General features: G+C 42.3%; 1 protein-coding gene across 8 annotated transcripts in view; it reads right to left on the bottom strand.

Moving 5' to 3' along the window:
- Positions 1 to 17,998, bottom strand: part of ZNF236 (zinc finger protein 236) — a 93,071-nt gene that overhangs the window by 4,114 nt on the left and 70,959 nt on the right. For 5 of the 8 annotated variants that reach the window (XM_056331026.1, XM_056331027.1, XM_056331028.1 and 2 more), the window contains exons 29-31: positions 16,632 to 16,763; positions 10,550 to 10,747; positions 3,127 to 3,256 (exon numbers count right to left, since the gene is read on the bottom strand). In XM_056331026.1, coding sequence (XP_056187001.1) covers positions 3,127 to 3,256; positions 10,550 to 10,747; positions 16,632 to 16,763 — 460 coding nt within the window. Of the gene's footprint in view, positions 1 to 3,126; positions 3,257 to 10,542; positions 10,748 to 10,777; positions 12,752 to 16,631; positions 16,764 to 17,998 lie in introns of those variants that run through there. The other 3 variants (XR_008820668.1, XM_056331029.1, XM_056331032.1) reach the window with 3 other exon arrangements.

Below are 17,998 nucleotides of genomic sequence, written 5' to 3'. Positions count from 1 at the left end.
CATTGCTTTTTTTAAAGTCTGTATTATTTAAGTCAGTTATGCAGAAAGCAAGTTATTGGGGAATTGTAAATACTTTTGATCTCCCTGGATTGCAATTCCTGCCTCTCTTTTCCTGCCCCAAGTACGACCAGAATATTCCTTTCTACCACAAAGCAGAATAACCACAAAGCAGCTCTGCTGTTTGCCTTCTTCAGTTTTACTCTCGGGAAGAGCAGTCACTATTTCTCTTGAGGCAGGGGGTGAAGGGAAGATAAACAGTCATCCTGTTAGATGAGGATACACAGGTCAGCAGAGAGCCCTAACACTCAAAACCAGCTCTAGTATATCCGATTAGGTTCCTCCCATACTCAGATAAGAAACTACCTTCAAGAACCCCTTACAGAACACGCTTACACACACCCATAGTACAGTACTTGCAACTAGCAGCAATCGATCAACAATGAATGCTGCTAGCTGACAATCAGCTGCAAATACCCATTACCCTTATCAAGAATTATTGCTTATTTACAAGAACTTAAGTTTTGCTGAAAGTCGATGGCCCAGCCACTAGTATTAAAGTCTATCCTATCACACTTGCACTGAAAACTTTCCCTCCTGTTGCAATACTCTCGTTGCCACAGCCAATACGTATCAACCACATTGCGGTATTTCACAACTTGATACACAAGGATCTTAACCCTTCGCAGCAATACGATCATCCACATTCACCTGCTTTTTATGCCCCGTAATGTCTCCTACCTATCCATGCCTTCCCATTGCAACTCTAAACCTGCTCTTAGGATTCCCAAATCTCCCAATTTGCTTAGCAAAAGAACTCAAACTATGAATTTACCAAGTTCATGAATCCTCTCTATCCAATCGCCTATCCTTTCCTGCTAGAGTTGTCAGCAACTAAATGAAATGTGGGGAAAAAAAAAGTCAGGGCAATGACCTGAGACCTCTCTGGCTTTCAGCTGCCTAGCAAACCCTAGTGCCTCAAAGCTCAAATGCTCATGTGTAAATCAGGTGCAACAGCTCTTGCAATTACTGCTCCTACTTGACCTCTGACAGTGAACAAACTATGTGCCAAATTAGGCAACTGAAATGAGCCAAATTCATTTTACCAGAACAAATAAAAAAATGCCACAGTAGGCTGCACCTTGTATAGGCATGATCCAATTAATCTACAAACATTTGGAATCACTGATTATTCTCCAATTCTTCTTTTTTTCCATGATAAATCAATTATCAGACTACATTAATTCCTTTGCAAAACTCATGATACACTGCAAAAGCCAGTGAGAAAGCACAGACAGAAAAAGCATGACCTTATCTTGACTAGTTATGTTCCAGAATCTGCTTATGTGCAGTGGTAAGTACCAACTACCTTAAGCCTAATGGAAGACAGCGTCATCCATCACCTAACAATGACTCTTCTATATGGCCACTGCTATACGGGAAGTTCAAGCGGTTTCCTAGCCCGTGGCAATCTTAACATGTTTTTAGTTTCATCTACTTTTTCCCCCCCATCTTCCCCAGAAACCCTTTTTATCATTTACTATTGGTAACATCACAGTACACAGCGTTAGAGATCGACTGACACTCCACCATATTAACTGCTTCATGAAAAAAAAAGCAAAGACACAGACCCTACCTTTAAGAACTCGCCATAAACGTCACGTAAGAGAAAAGAAGTTAACAGATGGACAAGTATATAGGGACACATTAAGATAATGTACATTATCAATACTGGCAGTGGTCCCAAGACATCAACAGCCTACCAGATGTCATACAGACACATAAAAAGAATTCAAAGATACCACTGAACAAACATTTACATCCCTTTCATACATATGAAACAGCATGGTAGAAAGCATGTGAGAGTGTGTGTGTGTTTATATAAGATTGCATTTGTCAAAGCCAGAGAAAAGGAAGTTCTGATGCACAAAATGCCAGCATGCACTAGATGCTCGGATATACAGGCAAGTCTGTACCTCAGAGATGCAATACTAAAAACTACAACACTGAATCCGAGGGTGTAATGTGAAGGTCCATTCAAAAATGAAATTCAAACTACCATTGCAAGACCAGCAAGTGACACTAACCAAGGAGTAATGACAGGGTTAACAAGATAACTGAAAGGAAGAGATTAGGAACTTTGCACAAAAAGCAATCAAAAGCTAACCACCAGAAGCTGACACTGGGGAAAGAGAAAGCTTTGGGAGTCTTACACTATAGCACATCCAGTCAAATTCCTTGGTCCGCTACAGCTTACCATCAACACAGATAACTTTCCCCTGTCCTTTTTAACTCTAGCGGCCATGACAGCTCTTTATTGGTAGTGGTATGGAAAAGAGAGAAGTTATTTCGGAGAACTGACTCCTATATTTAGAACTCACGTTCTTCAGAACACTGTTCTTAACTAAGATACAGAAGGGAAAGGGGGAGGCAGCTGGGTTATCCTATGTACAGTTCTTAACTTGTAGTACGGCAGAAGCTGCAACCTGAAAAGCACTTTTATCACAGAAAACGTGTGCTCCCTAGAAGTCAGTATAGTCTTTTTATAAAATGACAGTTGAAGAAAATAATCAAGCAGAAAAGGCCACAACAAATCAAAAGCTCTGGTACTAGAAACAAATGAACAAATTAGTTCAATGGCAATGAAGCACTGCATACAGCTGTCAGTATCAGCACTTGACTGTCCCTTAATTAATGTCATTGAGCACACCCACTCATTTGCACATTCTCCTATATCCACCTCCTAAAACAATCATACTCAGCCTCTTAACACCACTTTACACAATGCTTTAAAATATCCTATCGTTAATCTGTTTCAAAGACTGACAAACTTAAATTCAAGCTCATGCGATCACATTACTGTTGCAGTCAGTATTGCCAGTCCCAAAATACGGAGAAGCTTAGTGAAGCATGATGTTCTGGCTTTAAAGAGTTTCTCACAGTTTCTGACATCTCTGCTGTTCCTCATTTTAATTTCTAAACAATTTGGGTTAGAAATTTACTTGGGTTTTTTAAAGCTTAAGTTGACACTTAAATGCAGTTACCCAAACCCACAAACAAGGACTCCAAAAATAACACCTACATATTCATGATAAAATCTTGCAAGATAAAAATAGTATCTAGTGTTACCTGTGTGAATGCGACTATGTCTCTCCAGCTGACTCGGCTTAGCAAAAGCTTTTTCACAAGTATCACACTTAAACACTCTAGGCTTCTGGGAACTCAGTGAAGGTCCAGCCTGATGGGTTTGCATGTGTTCCTAAGCCAGTACAGAAAACAGGTTATCAGACCATGTAAAAAAACTTCAGTATTGAACATAGAAATGCAATCACACTTGGAGACGAAAGCAGAGAATCTCAGTAATTAGCAGATAAGCTGGAAGAAGATGGAAGCCTGCTTTTTCATTTAAATGAGAGACTATCTTTCTATATAAACTCTTTGTAAGGCTGAAGCAGTGCTATCCTTACATTTCTCAAAACCTCTGTCAGTAACTCTATGCATTACTTTTTTTTGCATTAATTAGTCCCTCCACTAATTATCTGAAGCAAAACCAAAAAAAAAACCCAAACCCCAGCTCTCTTGAAATGCTTTGTTCACTTACAAACATTCATTCTGGACAACTCTTTATTCTAAGTTAATATTTGATTTCTTCCCTCCCGTCTACAGTATCCACCTCCCCACCTCGCCTGACACAGTTAATCCTGCTCAGCACCCAAGTTAAGTATCGTTGTAAAACTGTAGAGGCCTCAAAGAGGGGACTATCAAAACATACACACACAGAGCTGCACTATGTCAACGTGCAATCAGAACCACTTCACAATGAACTCTTAAATTAATAAAAAAAAATTTAAAAAGAACGACTAAGGTCCTGACAGGTAAAAAAGCAGAGTGAGGGTATCGCACGTTTTGTCTTTATGAAGAAACATTAATAACAGTTCTAACTTCAGTGTTTTTAATTCACTGATGCTGGACACATCAGTTCTGCAAATTTAAAGGAGTATCCTATGTTATCTATTAACTTCTTCATTTAAATCTCTTTATTAATACCAACATACAATTCAGATTACAAAAGAAAGCAAATACAAACATATTTAATTTAAAAATCTAATCACAAACTGTATGCGAAACAGTACTGTGAGTACTTGTTCACTTTCTGAGAGGCATGTGAACGTTCTTTTCTAGTCTATTTATTACAGACCAGACTATTAATTAGTCTTTACCACGCCTAAACAACAAGTCTTCTTGATGTCTATGAAGTCCTACTCCTCACTCCATGAACTGAAGCAAACTGTGTCTGCAGGATCTGTTTTCACTGGAAAATCAGCGACACAGTAACAGGGAAGAATATTACTATCATAGTAATTATAATAATATGGTATTGTAGCAAAAAAATAAAATGTATTCTCAGAAAAGCACAGAGAGATCCACAAACCACAGCCTAGCTGAAGACAATCTTTTGCTTTTATCTTATTAGTTACCTCCTGAAGCACTGAAATGGAGGAAGCATGCTATGACCTACTCTAGACAAATTATGTGAAACTGACTGCTTCTTTCTGTCCACCACAAAAAAATCCAACCCAAAACAACCAACCCCAACCCCAAAATCCCAACAATCCCCATGCCCCATTTTCTACTTGAAAGGAAACAGGAGTGCATCCAGATAGCTGCTGTAAAACTTCCTGAGTCACCTGTCTCTGAAGAAACAGTTTGTGGTGCAATTCTGTTCCACTGATCTGCCAGTCCCTTATACTTTCGCTATAAAATACACGCTTTTGAAAACTGTTCATGGGAATACAATGCTCTGAAGTGCAAGCACTTCTTTATAGACACACTTAAATGTATTTCTTTGATTGTTCACATTTTAAAAGTTTGTGTAATTTTCGTATTTTTCAGATAGAAATTATCTTGAGGTCCCAAATGAGCATTATCTAATCAGAAGATAAGAATAGGAGGTCTTCTATGAAAAGGCTCTTTACCCCTGCTTCTCGTGCATTGGTATGCAAAACTCTTTCAAATCTCGAAACATTAATTGTAACCACCTCTGAAAGTACGGCAATAAAGAGTCTGTTTCATTCCGTTGTTTTAATAATATCAAAACCTTATTCTATTTTCATCTTGGAATGATGTCCATGCTTTATTTACTATCTACAGTCACCCTGCAGGTACTTCCATTATCTAACAACACAGAATCAGACAGTTTAGTTGCTCTGTATGTCTTAGGATTCTCCTCTACGAAGATGTAACACTAGGGCAGTCTCCAACACCAGAAGGGGAACCAAAGACACTGGACCGAAAATTTTTTACATTGCGGGTAATTACAAAATCGCTGGTGCTGATGCCTTTTGAAAAAACAAATACAATTAAGTACCAGCACCTAAACATTGGTATACCTTTACCTCTTACCGTTGTTTTTTTTTCTGGAAAGCCTGAAGTTTGGCAGCGTTCTTAATAGTTTTGGTGATTTCCCAAATACCATCAGTACAAAATGAAGCCATTAAGAGATCACTGAACTCTTCCCAAAATCCTAAGCCAATACCTGTGGTTTCATTTATCTTTACCAAATTTCCTGTTAAAGCTGCCCACAACTGATGTTATGGAACACCTTAATGAGGACTTTGATGAAGAGGCAGAAATTGTTTTAAGACAATTGATGGCCAAAGAGTAAATTAAACTTCCTTTTCTCTTTAAAACATCCTATCCTCCTCCTCACAAAAAGTAAACAAAAATGGCAATTTGGTAGATTCATTTTGACTTTCATCATCAGAAATCATGGATTTGGTTTGTACAGGATATAGAGAAAATCTTCAAGCCAGGATGCTATTGGCCTTCTTGGCCAGCTGGGCACACTGCACGCTCATATTCAGCCAGCTGTCAACCAGCACCCCCAGGTCATTCTCTGCTGGCTCTTCTTGTTGAACCTCATACAATTGGCCCCAGCCCATCGGTCCAGCCTGTCCAGCTGTCTCTGCAGAGCCTTCCTGTCCTCAAGGAGATCAACACTTCTGCCCAGCTTGGTGTCATCTGCAAACTTACCGAGGATGCATGCAATCCTCTCATCCAGATCACTGATAAAGACATTAAACAGAACTGGCCCCAGCACTGAGCCCCGAGGAACACCACCTGTGACTGACCACCAGCTGGATGTAACTCCATTCACCACCACTCTTCGGGCCTGGCCAGCCAGTTCACTCAGGCCAGTGAGCAGCACACCTGTACAAGCCATGAACAGCCAGCTTCCCCAGGAGAATGCTGTGGGAAATGGTGTCAAAGCTCTACTGAAGATTAGGTAGACAACCTTTCCACTGCCTTTCCCTCCTCCACTAAGCAGGTCACAGGAGATCAGGCTAGTCAAGCAGGACCTGCCTTTCATAAACCCACGCTGACTGGGCCTGGTCACTGGGTTGTCCTCTATGTGCCACATGATGGCACCCAAGATGATTCTGCTCCATAACCTTCCCTGGCACTGAGGTCAGACTGACAGGGCTGTAGTTCCCCAGATCCTCCTTCCAGCCCTTCTTGTAGATGGGTGTCATGTTTTGATAATCTCCAGTCAACTGGGACTCTGTGGTTGGCCAGACTGCTGTTAAACGGTTGAAGGTGGCTCTGTGACCACTTACTTCCACCAGCTCCCTCAGTACCCTTGGGTGGCCCATCTGGCCCCATAGACTTCTGTGTGTCTAAGTAGTGCAACAAGCTGTTAACCATTTCTCCTTGGATTATGGGGGTTTTGTTCTGCTCCCCATCCCTGTTTTCCATCTCAGGGGGCTGGGTATCCCAAGAACACCTGGTCTTACTATTGAGCCCTGAGGCAAAGAAGGCATTGAAGTACCTCGGCCTTTTCTTCAAGCTTTGTCGCTACCTTTCCCCCCACATCCAATAAAGGATAGAGATTCTCCTTAGCTCTCCTTTTCTTACTAATGCGTTTATAGCAACAGTTTTTATTGTCTTTTACTGCTGTAGCCAGATTAAGTTCTAGTTGGGCTTTGGCCATTTTCTCCCTGCATAACTTCACGACATCTTTGTAGTCCTCCTGAGTTGCCAGCCCCTTCTTCCAAAGGTCATAAACTCTTTTTTTTTTTTTTTTCCCGAGTTCCAGCCATAGCTCTCCATTCCCAAGAATCAAAAATGATTTAGAAGACTCTATTCCCAAGAATCAAAAACTCTATCATTTCATGCTTGCTATGCCCAAGACAACCTCGAACCATCACAAGACAACCTCGAACCATCACATCACCCTCCAGTCCCCCTCTGCTCACAAACAGCAGGTCCAGCAGGGTGCCTTCCCTAGCTGGCTCACTGACCAGCTGTGTCAGGAAGTTATCTTCCACACACTCCGGGAACCTCTTAGGCTGTTCCCTCTCCACTGTATTTTATTTCCAGCAGACATCTGGGAAGCTGGAGTCCCCCATGAGAACAAGGGCTAGCAATCACAAGACTTGTCCCAGCTGCTTACAGTCTATTTCATCTGTCTTTTCATCCTGGCTGGCTGGTCTATAACAGACTCCCACCACTGTATCTGCCTTGTTGGACACCCGGATTCCTACCAATAAACACTCAGAATCACAGAATGGTCACGGCTGGAAGGGACTTCTGGAGATCATCTAGTCCAGCTCCCTACTAAAGCAGATCCACCCAGAGCAGGTTGCACAGAATTGCATCCAGGCAGATTTTTAATATCTCCAGAGAAGGAGACTGCACAACCTCTCTGGGCAGCCCGTTCCAGTGCTCCATCACGCTCAAAATAATGAAGTTTTTCCTCATATTCAGATGGAACTTCCTGTGTTGTGGTTTGTGCCCGTTGTCCCTTGCCCTGTTGCTGGGCACCGCTGGAAAGAGTCTGGCCCCATCCTCTTCACAGTCACACTTATGGTATTTGTATATATTGGTAAGATCCCCTCTCAGTCTTCTCCAAGCTAAACCAGACCCAGCTTTCCCAGGCTCTCCTCATAAGGGAGATGGTCTGGTCCCCTCATCACATTCATATCCCTCCACAGGGAGATGGTCTGGTCACCTCACCTTTAGTTCCTTGCCCTTCTTGAACTGGGGAGCCCAGAATAGGATGCAGCACTCCAGATGTGGCCTCACTGAGGTGGAGTCTCAGCCCTCAGCCTGCTGGCCACTCTCCTCATATTGTACCCCAGGATCATCTTGGCCTTCTTGGCCACCAGGGCACCCTGCTGGCTCATGGGCAATGTGCTGCCCACCAGCAATCCCAGGTCCCTCTCTGCAGAGCCGCCTCCCAGCAGGTCAGCCCCAGCCTGTGCTGGTGCGTGGGGTTGTCCCTCCCCAGGTGCAGGACCCTGCACGTGCCTTTGTTGAACTTCATCAGGTTCCTCTCTACCCAAACTCCCTAGCCTGTCCAGGTCTGGCTGAGTGGCAGCATAGCCTTCTGGTGTACCAGCCAGTCCTCACAGTTTTCTATCATCAGGAAACTTGTTGTGGGCATGCTCTGTTCCTTCATCCAGGCCACTGATGAGTAAGTTGAACTCGAGCCTTTCATTCCCACCACCAAGCTCTGGACAGTCAAAACACTCCCTCACATACAGGGCTACCCCACTGCCTCTCCTTCCTTGCCTGTCCCTTCTGAAGAGTTTATAGCCATCCATTGCAGCACTCCAGTTGTGCAAGTCACCCACCATGTTTCTGTGATGGCAACTATGTCGCATCTTCCTGCTGCACAATGGGTTCCAGCTCCTGTTTGTTTCCCATGCTGTATGCATTGGTGTAGATGCACTTCAGTTCTGCTATTGATCCTGCCACCTTTCTGGGACAAGAAACCCTAATTCCTATATGATGGTACAGAGGTGCTTCCATGGTTTTGGACACATCAACAACCCTTGTGTCCTTGCTGCCACATGGATCTCCATCTTCTACCTCCCCTGAGACAGCTAGGGAGCTGCGCACATTAGTATAGGGACATTTGAAATGTGCTCCAGTGTACTCAGCACATATGGAGAACACCGAAGGACCTCACTAGCACACCAGCCCTCAAACATCGGCATGCTGCCCTCAGGCATATCTCTAGTAAGTGTGGGTTTATCCTTTTCCCCCTTCAAATCTAGTTTAAAGCTCTTTCAATGAGCTCCGCTAACTCCTTGTGCAAAGATCCTTTTCCCACTTTGAGACAGGTGTAACCCATCTGTTGCTAGCAGGCCTGGTGTCTCGTAGACTAACCTGTGATCAAAAACCCCACAATGTTGCTGGTGACACCAATCTCAGAGACAGTTATGATCTCCTGGCTCTTCCTGTTTCTTGCCTCATCATTCCCTGCAACTGGGAGGATAGAGAACACTACTTGTGCTCTTGATTCCTTAACCAGTCATCCCAAGGTCCTGAAGTCTCTTTAGGTTGCCCTTGCACTTCTTATTGCAACTTCACTGCTGCCTGTGTGAAAAAGCAACAACGGGTAATAATCTGAAAGCCATGCCAGGGTAAGAAGTTACCTCATCATATCTTTAATTTGGGCCCAGTATATAACCGAAGCCAAGATTTAATTATGAAAAAAATGTAACACCAGCCAGTTCTAGGAAAATAAACTGAAGAGAGACTGGCATTTGTGGCTTTTTTATCATTACTTAAGGAAAACAAGTCTCAATACTGTATTTTTTTTTCTTTTCTGGAAGACATCTCCTAAACCAGAGACTGAGTCTCACACCACCACATTTTATGAGAGTTTCCCCAAGGACCAATAGTCTGGCTGACACACATGATCACTCCCATGGGAGTAAACTTCACAGACAGGATATATTTCCTTAAAACATGATACTAAAGTGAAAGAAAAGTTCTCCTAGGATCTATTTAATATAAAGACATTGGTTTTGGCTCCAGAAACTTCCTGCTATAAATTCTGGGAAGCTGGCAAAATTCTGGGCAAGTTATATGTTTGCTCTTTTCATAAAGCACTTCTTCAAATCACTGCCTTTTAGTATCTCTCTGAGATAGGAATGCTGGCCTGGACATACCACTCATCTAGTATAGCCCAGTATTCCTAAGAGGAACATTCTATAATTAGAACTTAAACACACCAGAGACCTGGAAGTAACAGGTTGTTCATAATCTAGAGAAAGCTACATAGAAAATGCCACTAGACAAAAGCAGTAGTATAAGGATATTTTAAAACAAATGCTTCCTCTGCAGATGACAAGCTAACAAGACAAAGCATCCAAGAAAATCAAATGACACAGTGCAAAGCAAATAGCTTCCTATGACTCCAAAAGCTTATCTGGAAATCGAGATTAGCAGTGACACATATAAACAAATAAAGTAAGGGAAATCTTTTTCTGGCACTATTATTTGCACAACAGGAATTCACATTTTTCATTCTGTAGTCAATATATGCATTAAAATCCGATCCATGCTTTAGGAAAGAGCTCTCTATCTGTGTATACATTATCACTTAGACTCTCTCTCTCAGATGCATGTCCCACACTGAAAAAGGAAAGGAAAGGTAAAGCAATTAATAGTACCTTTCAGTAATATCGCAAAAAGTCCAAAACAAATGAAGGAGTTAACAGAGGAGTTAACAGAACAATCAACTGTTATTACCAAATACCTTGAGATGCGTTGCCCGCTTAAAAGCTTTATTGCAGACATGGCAAACATGTATTCTTTCCTTGCCATGAACCTCTTTACTATGGTGCATCAACATGGTGGCTGAAGAAAAGGTCTGACTACACTCAAAACACTGGTGGACACGACCTTCTTTTTCCGCTTGACTGCTTTTTGTCACATTAGGAGAAACCTCTGTCACCTACAACAATTTACAAAAACACTATCAAATAATTTCATAGGCACATGCACAGCAGTGGTTTATTTTTCAAAATCTACCTCAACGTGACCTATTTTTGGACAGCACTTGCAAGCAACTTAGCTATACAAAAGAAGTTGTATCTAAATACGAACTTGTATTTCATTGCTCTTCAGAATGACTCATGGATTTTAAGAACACAGAAAGACTACAATAACTATGACCAAATTAATTTATGTGTTATAAACAGAATGTGTTTGTATCAGTATTGTCCTATATTCAGTTTATTTATATTCCTGAGCGTCTCACATTCCTCAGCCAAACAAAATTCAAAGCCAAAAACACTTCAGACAAAAAAGAAAGTCTCTCTGATTTTACAGGGGAAGAATACCAACTATTTGTTTAATTTCTTCATTAGGTACTCTGATTTTCATAAGGAAGTAAAGCTCTGAGCTACCAAAACAAACTTACAGAAGTACTGAAACACAATGAAAAGCTGATAAATTTGGATGAGGTTGTGCTGCATTTTTGATTTGTTCTATTCAAATAAAATAACACAAAATGCTTTCAACTTTATAGATAGATAAGAAGCTTAAATACAGTAACTTACAGAAAGCAAAATGAAGATGAAGAAAAGATAAAAGCAGTAGTACTCTCAATGAATTATTCAGGATGAACTAAACTTGAAGAGATACAGAACCTAGTAGGATATTATCCATGCTAGAAAGCAAAGATGCTATATAAAACATGGAAGAAATGACAAGAAGTCCTGTGAGTGGATGTGTGTGTGTGTGTTTCCAGCTAGCTGGAAACTCTCAGGAAAAAGATGAAACATTGAAAAGTCAATCAATGTAGTCACAGTGATTAAATACAATGCACATTACAGGGAATGACAGAAAACTAGTTTAACATTAGATTACATTTTGAGTTATTATAATAGTGCTACTCAGACAGTCATACTTCACAAGTGACATTATAATAAGCCTTATGAAATGGCACCCTGATTTATGAAAGCTTATATACTGAAAGACACAAAAAGCTATTATTAACTCCAGAAGAGTAAGAAAGTATGTTCAAGTTTTAAAACATCCGTCTTCAGCGTATTTGAACACTAAAATTGTTAAGAACTCACACTCATAAGCATATACAAATGTAAAAATCGTACGCACAAGATGTTATTAGAAACACAGAATAGTTGAAGTTGGAAGGGATGGCTTGGGATTGTCTAACCCAACGTCCCTACAGCCGTGTCCAGACATGTTTTGAATGTTATCAAGGATGGAGACACTACAACCTCTCTAGACAACCTTTTCCAGGGTTCAACCACCCTCATGACAAAACAGGGTTTCTTTGTGCTCTGACGGAATTATTTTAATTTGTGCCCATTGCCTCCTGTCCTTTCACTGAGTATTGCTGAGAATAGCCTGGCTCTATCTGCTTTACTCCTTTCCGTCAGGCATTTATGCACATTGTTAAGAACCCCCAACCCAGAGCCTGCTCTCTTCCACGCCAAAGAGTCCCAGCTCCCTCAGCCGCTCCTCCTGTGTTGGATACTCCAATCCCATAATCAACTTTGTAGACCTCCACTGCACTCAGTCCTGTATACCCGTACCTCTCATACCAGGGGGCCTGGGACCAGACAAAGCATTCCACATGATGTGTTCTTACTGAGAAGAGGAGAGGATCAACCCTCTTGACCAGCTGGCAACACTCTTCTTAATGCATCTCAGGATGGTGCTGGCCTCCTTTGCCGCACTGCTGGCTCATGGTCAACTACCTGTCCACCAGTACCCCCTGGTCCTTCTTTGGAAAGTTTCTTTCCTGCTGCCCTCAGTTCGTACTAGTGCATGGGGTTGTCCTCCAGGGTCAGGACTTTGCACTCCCATTTGCTGATCCTTGATGAGGTTCCTGTTGGTTCAGCTCTCCAGCCTGAAGAGGTCCCTCTGCATGGCTGCCAATCCATTCAGTCTGTTAATGACTCATTCCAGTTTTCTATTACCTGTAAACCTGCAAAACATCACTCCTCTATCATGCACTTCGCTAATGAAGAACATTAATGAGCAGTACTAGCCCCAGTATTTGAGCCTGCAGGAACACCACTAATAACTGGCCTTGAGACAGACTTGGTTCTACAGATCACAACCCTTTTGAGAGCAGCAGTTCAGCTAGTTTTCAAGCCACCACACTGTTCCATTTAGCTAGCCCGTACTTCATCAGCTTGTCTATGAGGAAGTTATGGAAGACAATGTCAAAAACCTTACTAGAGTCAAGTACACATCCAGTTACCCTCATCCACCAAGCCAGTCATCTCACTATGGAAGGCTTTCAGGTCGGTTAGGCTTGGTTTTCCCTCCAGAAATCCCTGCTGACTACTCCTAATCATCTTCTTGTGTTTTGGAAATGCTTTCCAGAATTATTTGCTCTATCGCTCTCCCAGTGACTGAGCTGAGGGTCACCGACTTGCACTTCCCCAGAGTCTCCACCCTGCCTTTGTTGAAGGGAGGAGTTTGCTTTCTCCCAGTCCTCAGGAACCTCTCCGGAATTCCATGACCTTTCAAAGATACTAGACAGTGGTCTCATGACATCAGCAGCCAGCTCCCTTCAGCACTCACGAGTGTAACCCATCACCAATGGATTTGTGTATGACCCTCCTCTATTGAGGGTACGTATTCAATGCTCCACCCTTTACCACTGATCATTTCAGTCACAGGCAAAACAAACTCAGAATTGTTTCGGGATTGCAGAAGACAAATCTTATCAGTAAAAATTAAGCTAAAAGAGACTCAGAACATCAGCCTTTTCCAAATCTTCTGTCATCAGATCCCCTGAACCAATCAGTAGCAGGCCAATTCATCTTCCCTTTGCTGCTGATATACCTGTAAAAGGCTGTCTTGTTACATTTTATGTCCCTTTCAGATTCAACTCCACTTCAGCCCGGGCTTTCCCAAACTCACCCCTATCTCCTTGAATGGTGTCTCTGTACTCCTTCAAGGTCACCTGATTCTGCTTCCACTTATGTGTTCTTTTTTGTCTGAATTTTGTCAGGGGCTTCTTGTTCCTCCATGTTGGCCTCCTGTCACCTTTGACTTCCTATACGCTGGAACTGATGATTTTTGAGCTTTGAGGACAACACTTAAAATCAACCAGCTCTCCTGGTCCTCCTCCTCTCCAGGTCTGCTTGCCATATGATTATTCCAAGCTGTATTGTGTTTGCATGGCAAGATCTTGGTAGAGGGAGGGCTACAAGGGTGGCTTCTGTGAGAAGATGCTGGAAGGTTCCCCAAAGTCCAACAGAGCTATGCCAGCCAGCTCCAAGACAGACCTGCCACTGGCTAAGGCCAAGCCCATCGTCAACATGGTAGCACCTCTGGGATAGTGTATTTAAGGAGAAAAAATTACTGTGCAATAGCAACTGCAGTGCAAGACAGGAGTGAGAATATGTGACAGCAACAACTCTGCAGACGCCAACATCAGTGCAGAAGGAGGAGGAAGAGGTGCTCCCCTGCAGATTCCCAGAGATTCCCCTGCAGCCCCTGGTGAAGGCCATGGTGAGGCAGGCTGTCCCCCTGCAGCCCATGGGGGTCACAGTGGAGGAGATATCACCTGCAGTCCCTGGAGGACCCCACACAAGAGCAGGGGGATGCCTGAAAGAGGCTGTGACCCCCTGGGAAGGCCATGCTGGAGCAGGGGCCTGGAAGGAGCTATGGACCCCATGGAGAGAGGAGCCCAGGCTGCAGCAGGTTTGCTGGCAGGACCTGTGACCCCATGGGGAACCCATCCTGGAGCAGTCTGTTCCTGAAGAGCTGCACCCTGTGGGAGGGACCCACGCTGGAGCAGTTTGTGAAGAACTGCAGCCCATGGGAAGGACTCACGTTGGAGAAGTTCATGGAGGACTGTGTCCCGTGGGAGGGACCCCACGCTGGAGCAGGGGAACAGTGTGAGGAGTCCTTCCCCTGAGGAGTAAGAAGTGGCAGAGACAGACAATGTGTGATGCACTGAGCTCAACCCCCATTCCCTCCCTGCACCGCTGGCAAGGAGGAGGTAGAGAAATTGGGAGTAAAGTTAAGCCCAGAAAGAAGGGAGGGGTGGGGGGGAAGGTGTTTTTAAGATTTAGTTTTTACTTTTCATTATCCTACTCTGATTAATAAGTTAATTTTCCCAAGTAGAGTTTGTTTTGCCTGTGACTAATTGGTGAATAATCTCTCCCTGTCCTTATCTCTACCCACAAGCTTTTTGTGTTGTGTTTTCTCTCCCTGGCCCTGCTGAGGAGGGCAAGTAATAAAGCAGCTTTGGTGGACACCTGGCATCCAGCCAGGGCCAACCCACGACACAAACCGGTCCCTGCACAGGCTCAAGTCTGCTCTCCTGATGCCCAGGGTTGTGACCCTGCTATTTGCCTTACTTCCTTCCCCCTGGATCCGGAGCTCCACAATCTCATGGTCACTGCAACGAAGTACGTCCCTGACCTTCATAGTCCCAATCAGTTCTTCCTTGTCTGCAATTATCAGGCCCAAAAGAACACCTTTGCTTGCTGGCTTCTCAGTCATCTGTGTCAGGAAGGTACGATCAATTGCCCAGATTCCTTGTGCCCTGCTTGTTGCCCTTCCAGCAGATCTTCGGCAGGTTGAAGGAACCCACATCAACCTTGGACTGGAAATCACAGATTCGTTTAGGTTGGAAAGGACCTCTTGAGATCACCTAGTCCAGCTCTTCTACTCAAGAAGGGTCAGCTAGGGCAGGTTGCCCAAGACGAAGATAAAATCCTCATCACCTACTATTCCTGATTAGGCAATCTGTAGCAGATGGCTAGTATTCATGACAGCGTCACCCACACTGGTCAGCTGGCTAATCCTTACCCATAAGGTCTCAGTTGGCTCACCACCCAAGCAGAGCTCCACAATTCCCACTGCTGTCTTGCCAATTTGTCCTTCCTAAAGATCATGAATCAAGCAATGGCAGCACTTCAGTTGTGTGAGCTGTAGCACCTTCTCTCTCTGATTCCTGTGAGATCGCAGCACTGCAACTGCATGCAGACCTCTAATTCCTCTGTTTGTTCCCCATGCTGCATGCAACAGTGTACCAGCACTTCAGAGACACCCAGCTGTGAAAAGTTTTCCAAGAAGTGTTTAAGTTTCCTCTATTATGCTGTCATCTCAGCACCTTTATTAACCCACATGCAGCGGAGGTGGGCCCCCTCCCTTCAGTCCTCCTTATTTTTGAAGTTTCTTGTGCCCGTATCAGCCACAACTTGTCCACACCTTGCCCTTTGCTTGCCCGTCCAGTCCATCACTTCTTCACTTTGTTGTGGGTCACCATCTGCCTCACCCATTTTTCTGATGTTAGAACTTGCATTACCAGGTTGGTTGAAAACATTCGATTTGCCTTCAACAAGAGAAGTCTGAACTACTTTTTCCAACATTAATACTGTATTACATATGTAAAAGTTTCTATTGAAATTCAAATACAAAAGAAGTTGAAAAGGCTTTACATGGCACCACCATTAAAGCAGTTTGATTATAAAAAGAGAATGGAAAAGGTGTAGCAATAGGTGCTATTTTTTTTTTTACACAGGTCTCAACTTTGTCTATTTTTATTATCTAACTACAAACTTATTTGGAAATTTTTGGAGCAGTCTGTGTTGAAACAATGGTTATGTAATTTGTAGGAAGAAACACATTATTAATTGCACTTCTGTTTTGTATACAAAAAAATGGTTTTAAATCAAAACTTAAAATGGAATCTGGGTGACTAGGAAGTCACAACGAACCTCTTCCCAATACTCTTTATTTGGGAAGGACATCAGCCTTCCTGCTTCAGGATATAGAGAAATCAGTCCCATATTTTTATTAAATTACCCACAAAAGATAAAGAAATATATTGTATCTACCTGATACGTTATTTCGTCAGAGTTTGCAGATGCTGAATGGGGTGTATGGCTCACCAGTATGACTTGCTGTGAGCCTGACCCACTTTGGCTAGCAAGACTGGAATCTGTGAGTATAGCAGGGAACTGCTGACCCTGTCAAAAGAGGGGAAAGGACAAAAAAAAAAAAAAAAAAAAAAAAAAAAACACGGGCAGAATAACTACATTTAAACAGCTAACTGTAGTTACATATATTATTTTTACACCTCAAAACTACTTTTTTTTTTCCTTGAAAAAGACCATTCCAGAATCCTATCTGAACAAATGTTAATTTCCTCTCCTTTTTTTCCTTCCATTTTAAGTCTAACAATTTAAGGGTAACAACACCTAGAAGTCTGTAAGAGTAGAGATTCAGTTTTGATTATTTTTCACAGCCTTGCATCAACTGCTAAATGTTTCAGATTTCCCTTGTCCTTGTCTCTTCAGCCGACACTTTCTTTAACACCTATATTCTGCTTTCCTGCATGGTCTTTCCACAGTATTTTCCTTTTTTAAAAATCTCGTTGGTTAAACCTACTTCCAAACTACATCAAATCAAGGTACAAATTCATTAAAGATAGACAATTACTAAAATCATACTGCTACTATTTCTACATTACTGTTAAAGACTTTTTGGTTTCCCCAGGAAATGCAGTGCCCTTACATACTACATGTCTGTTCATCACTATTCCTGCAACACAGACTGTGTTCACATAGTGCCCAAAACAATGTTTCATTTTTATTTATGCCTGCCTTAATATCAGACATAGCATCTTTATTAATAAACATCAACACTGCCAAATGTAATTGCTTGATTTATTACATCTGAAATGAAATCACGTTGCTTTGTTACTCTGTGATGCCAGAAATCACAACTGTGTCATAAGAACTATTTAAGACACTTCCTACCCTACCAGGAGCAAAACTGCAGAGGAAAGCGTATAAGCATCCTTACAGACTTTGCCTCACCAGGTTTAATCACACCATACGCTAGATAAATAGTACTCTTTCATTTATATGCATTTACACATTCCGTAATTCAGATCAGAAGGTAAGTAAAAAACAACTTAAACCTAGTTAAGCCAAGAAAGTAGAATAGCTCAAGTTTTCACAGGTAAAATCTACACTGAAATACCAATCACACGATGACCCTAAATTTTCACTTTCTAGTCTTTTAATATTATTTTTTTTTTTTTCCTCCCCACTCTATACATTCCACTTGTAAACATGTCTTTGGCTCTTGATGACACCACAAAAATCTTATATTACAATAAAAATGAAACTAATGCTAAAGCTACTGGGAAGATGATAGTCCATACAGCGCTGCTATTATAAAATTTCTTATAACACTA

This window comes from Falco biarmicus, chromosome 3, assembly GCF_023638135.1.
Source record: "Falco biarmicus isolate bFalBia1 chromosome 3, bFalBia1.pri, whole genome shotgun sequence".
In the NCBI taxonomy this organism is placed as follows: domain Eukaryota; kingdom Metazoa; phylum Chordata; class Aves; order Falconiformes; family Falconidae; genus Falco; species Falco biarmicus.
Note: the sequence above shows the minus strand (reverse complement) of the source record. Positions and strands in the feature narration are given on the sequence as shown.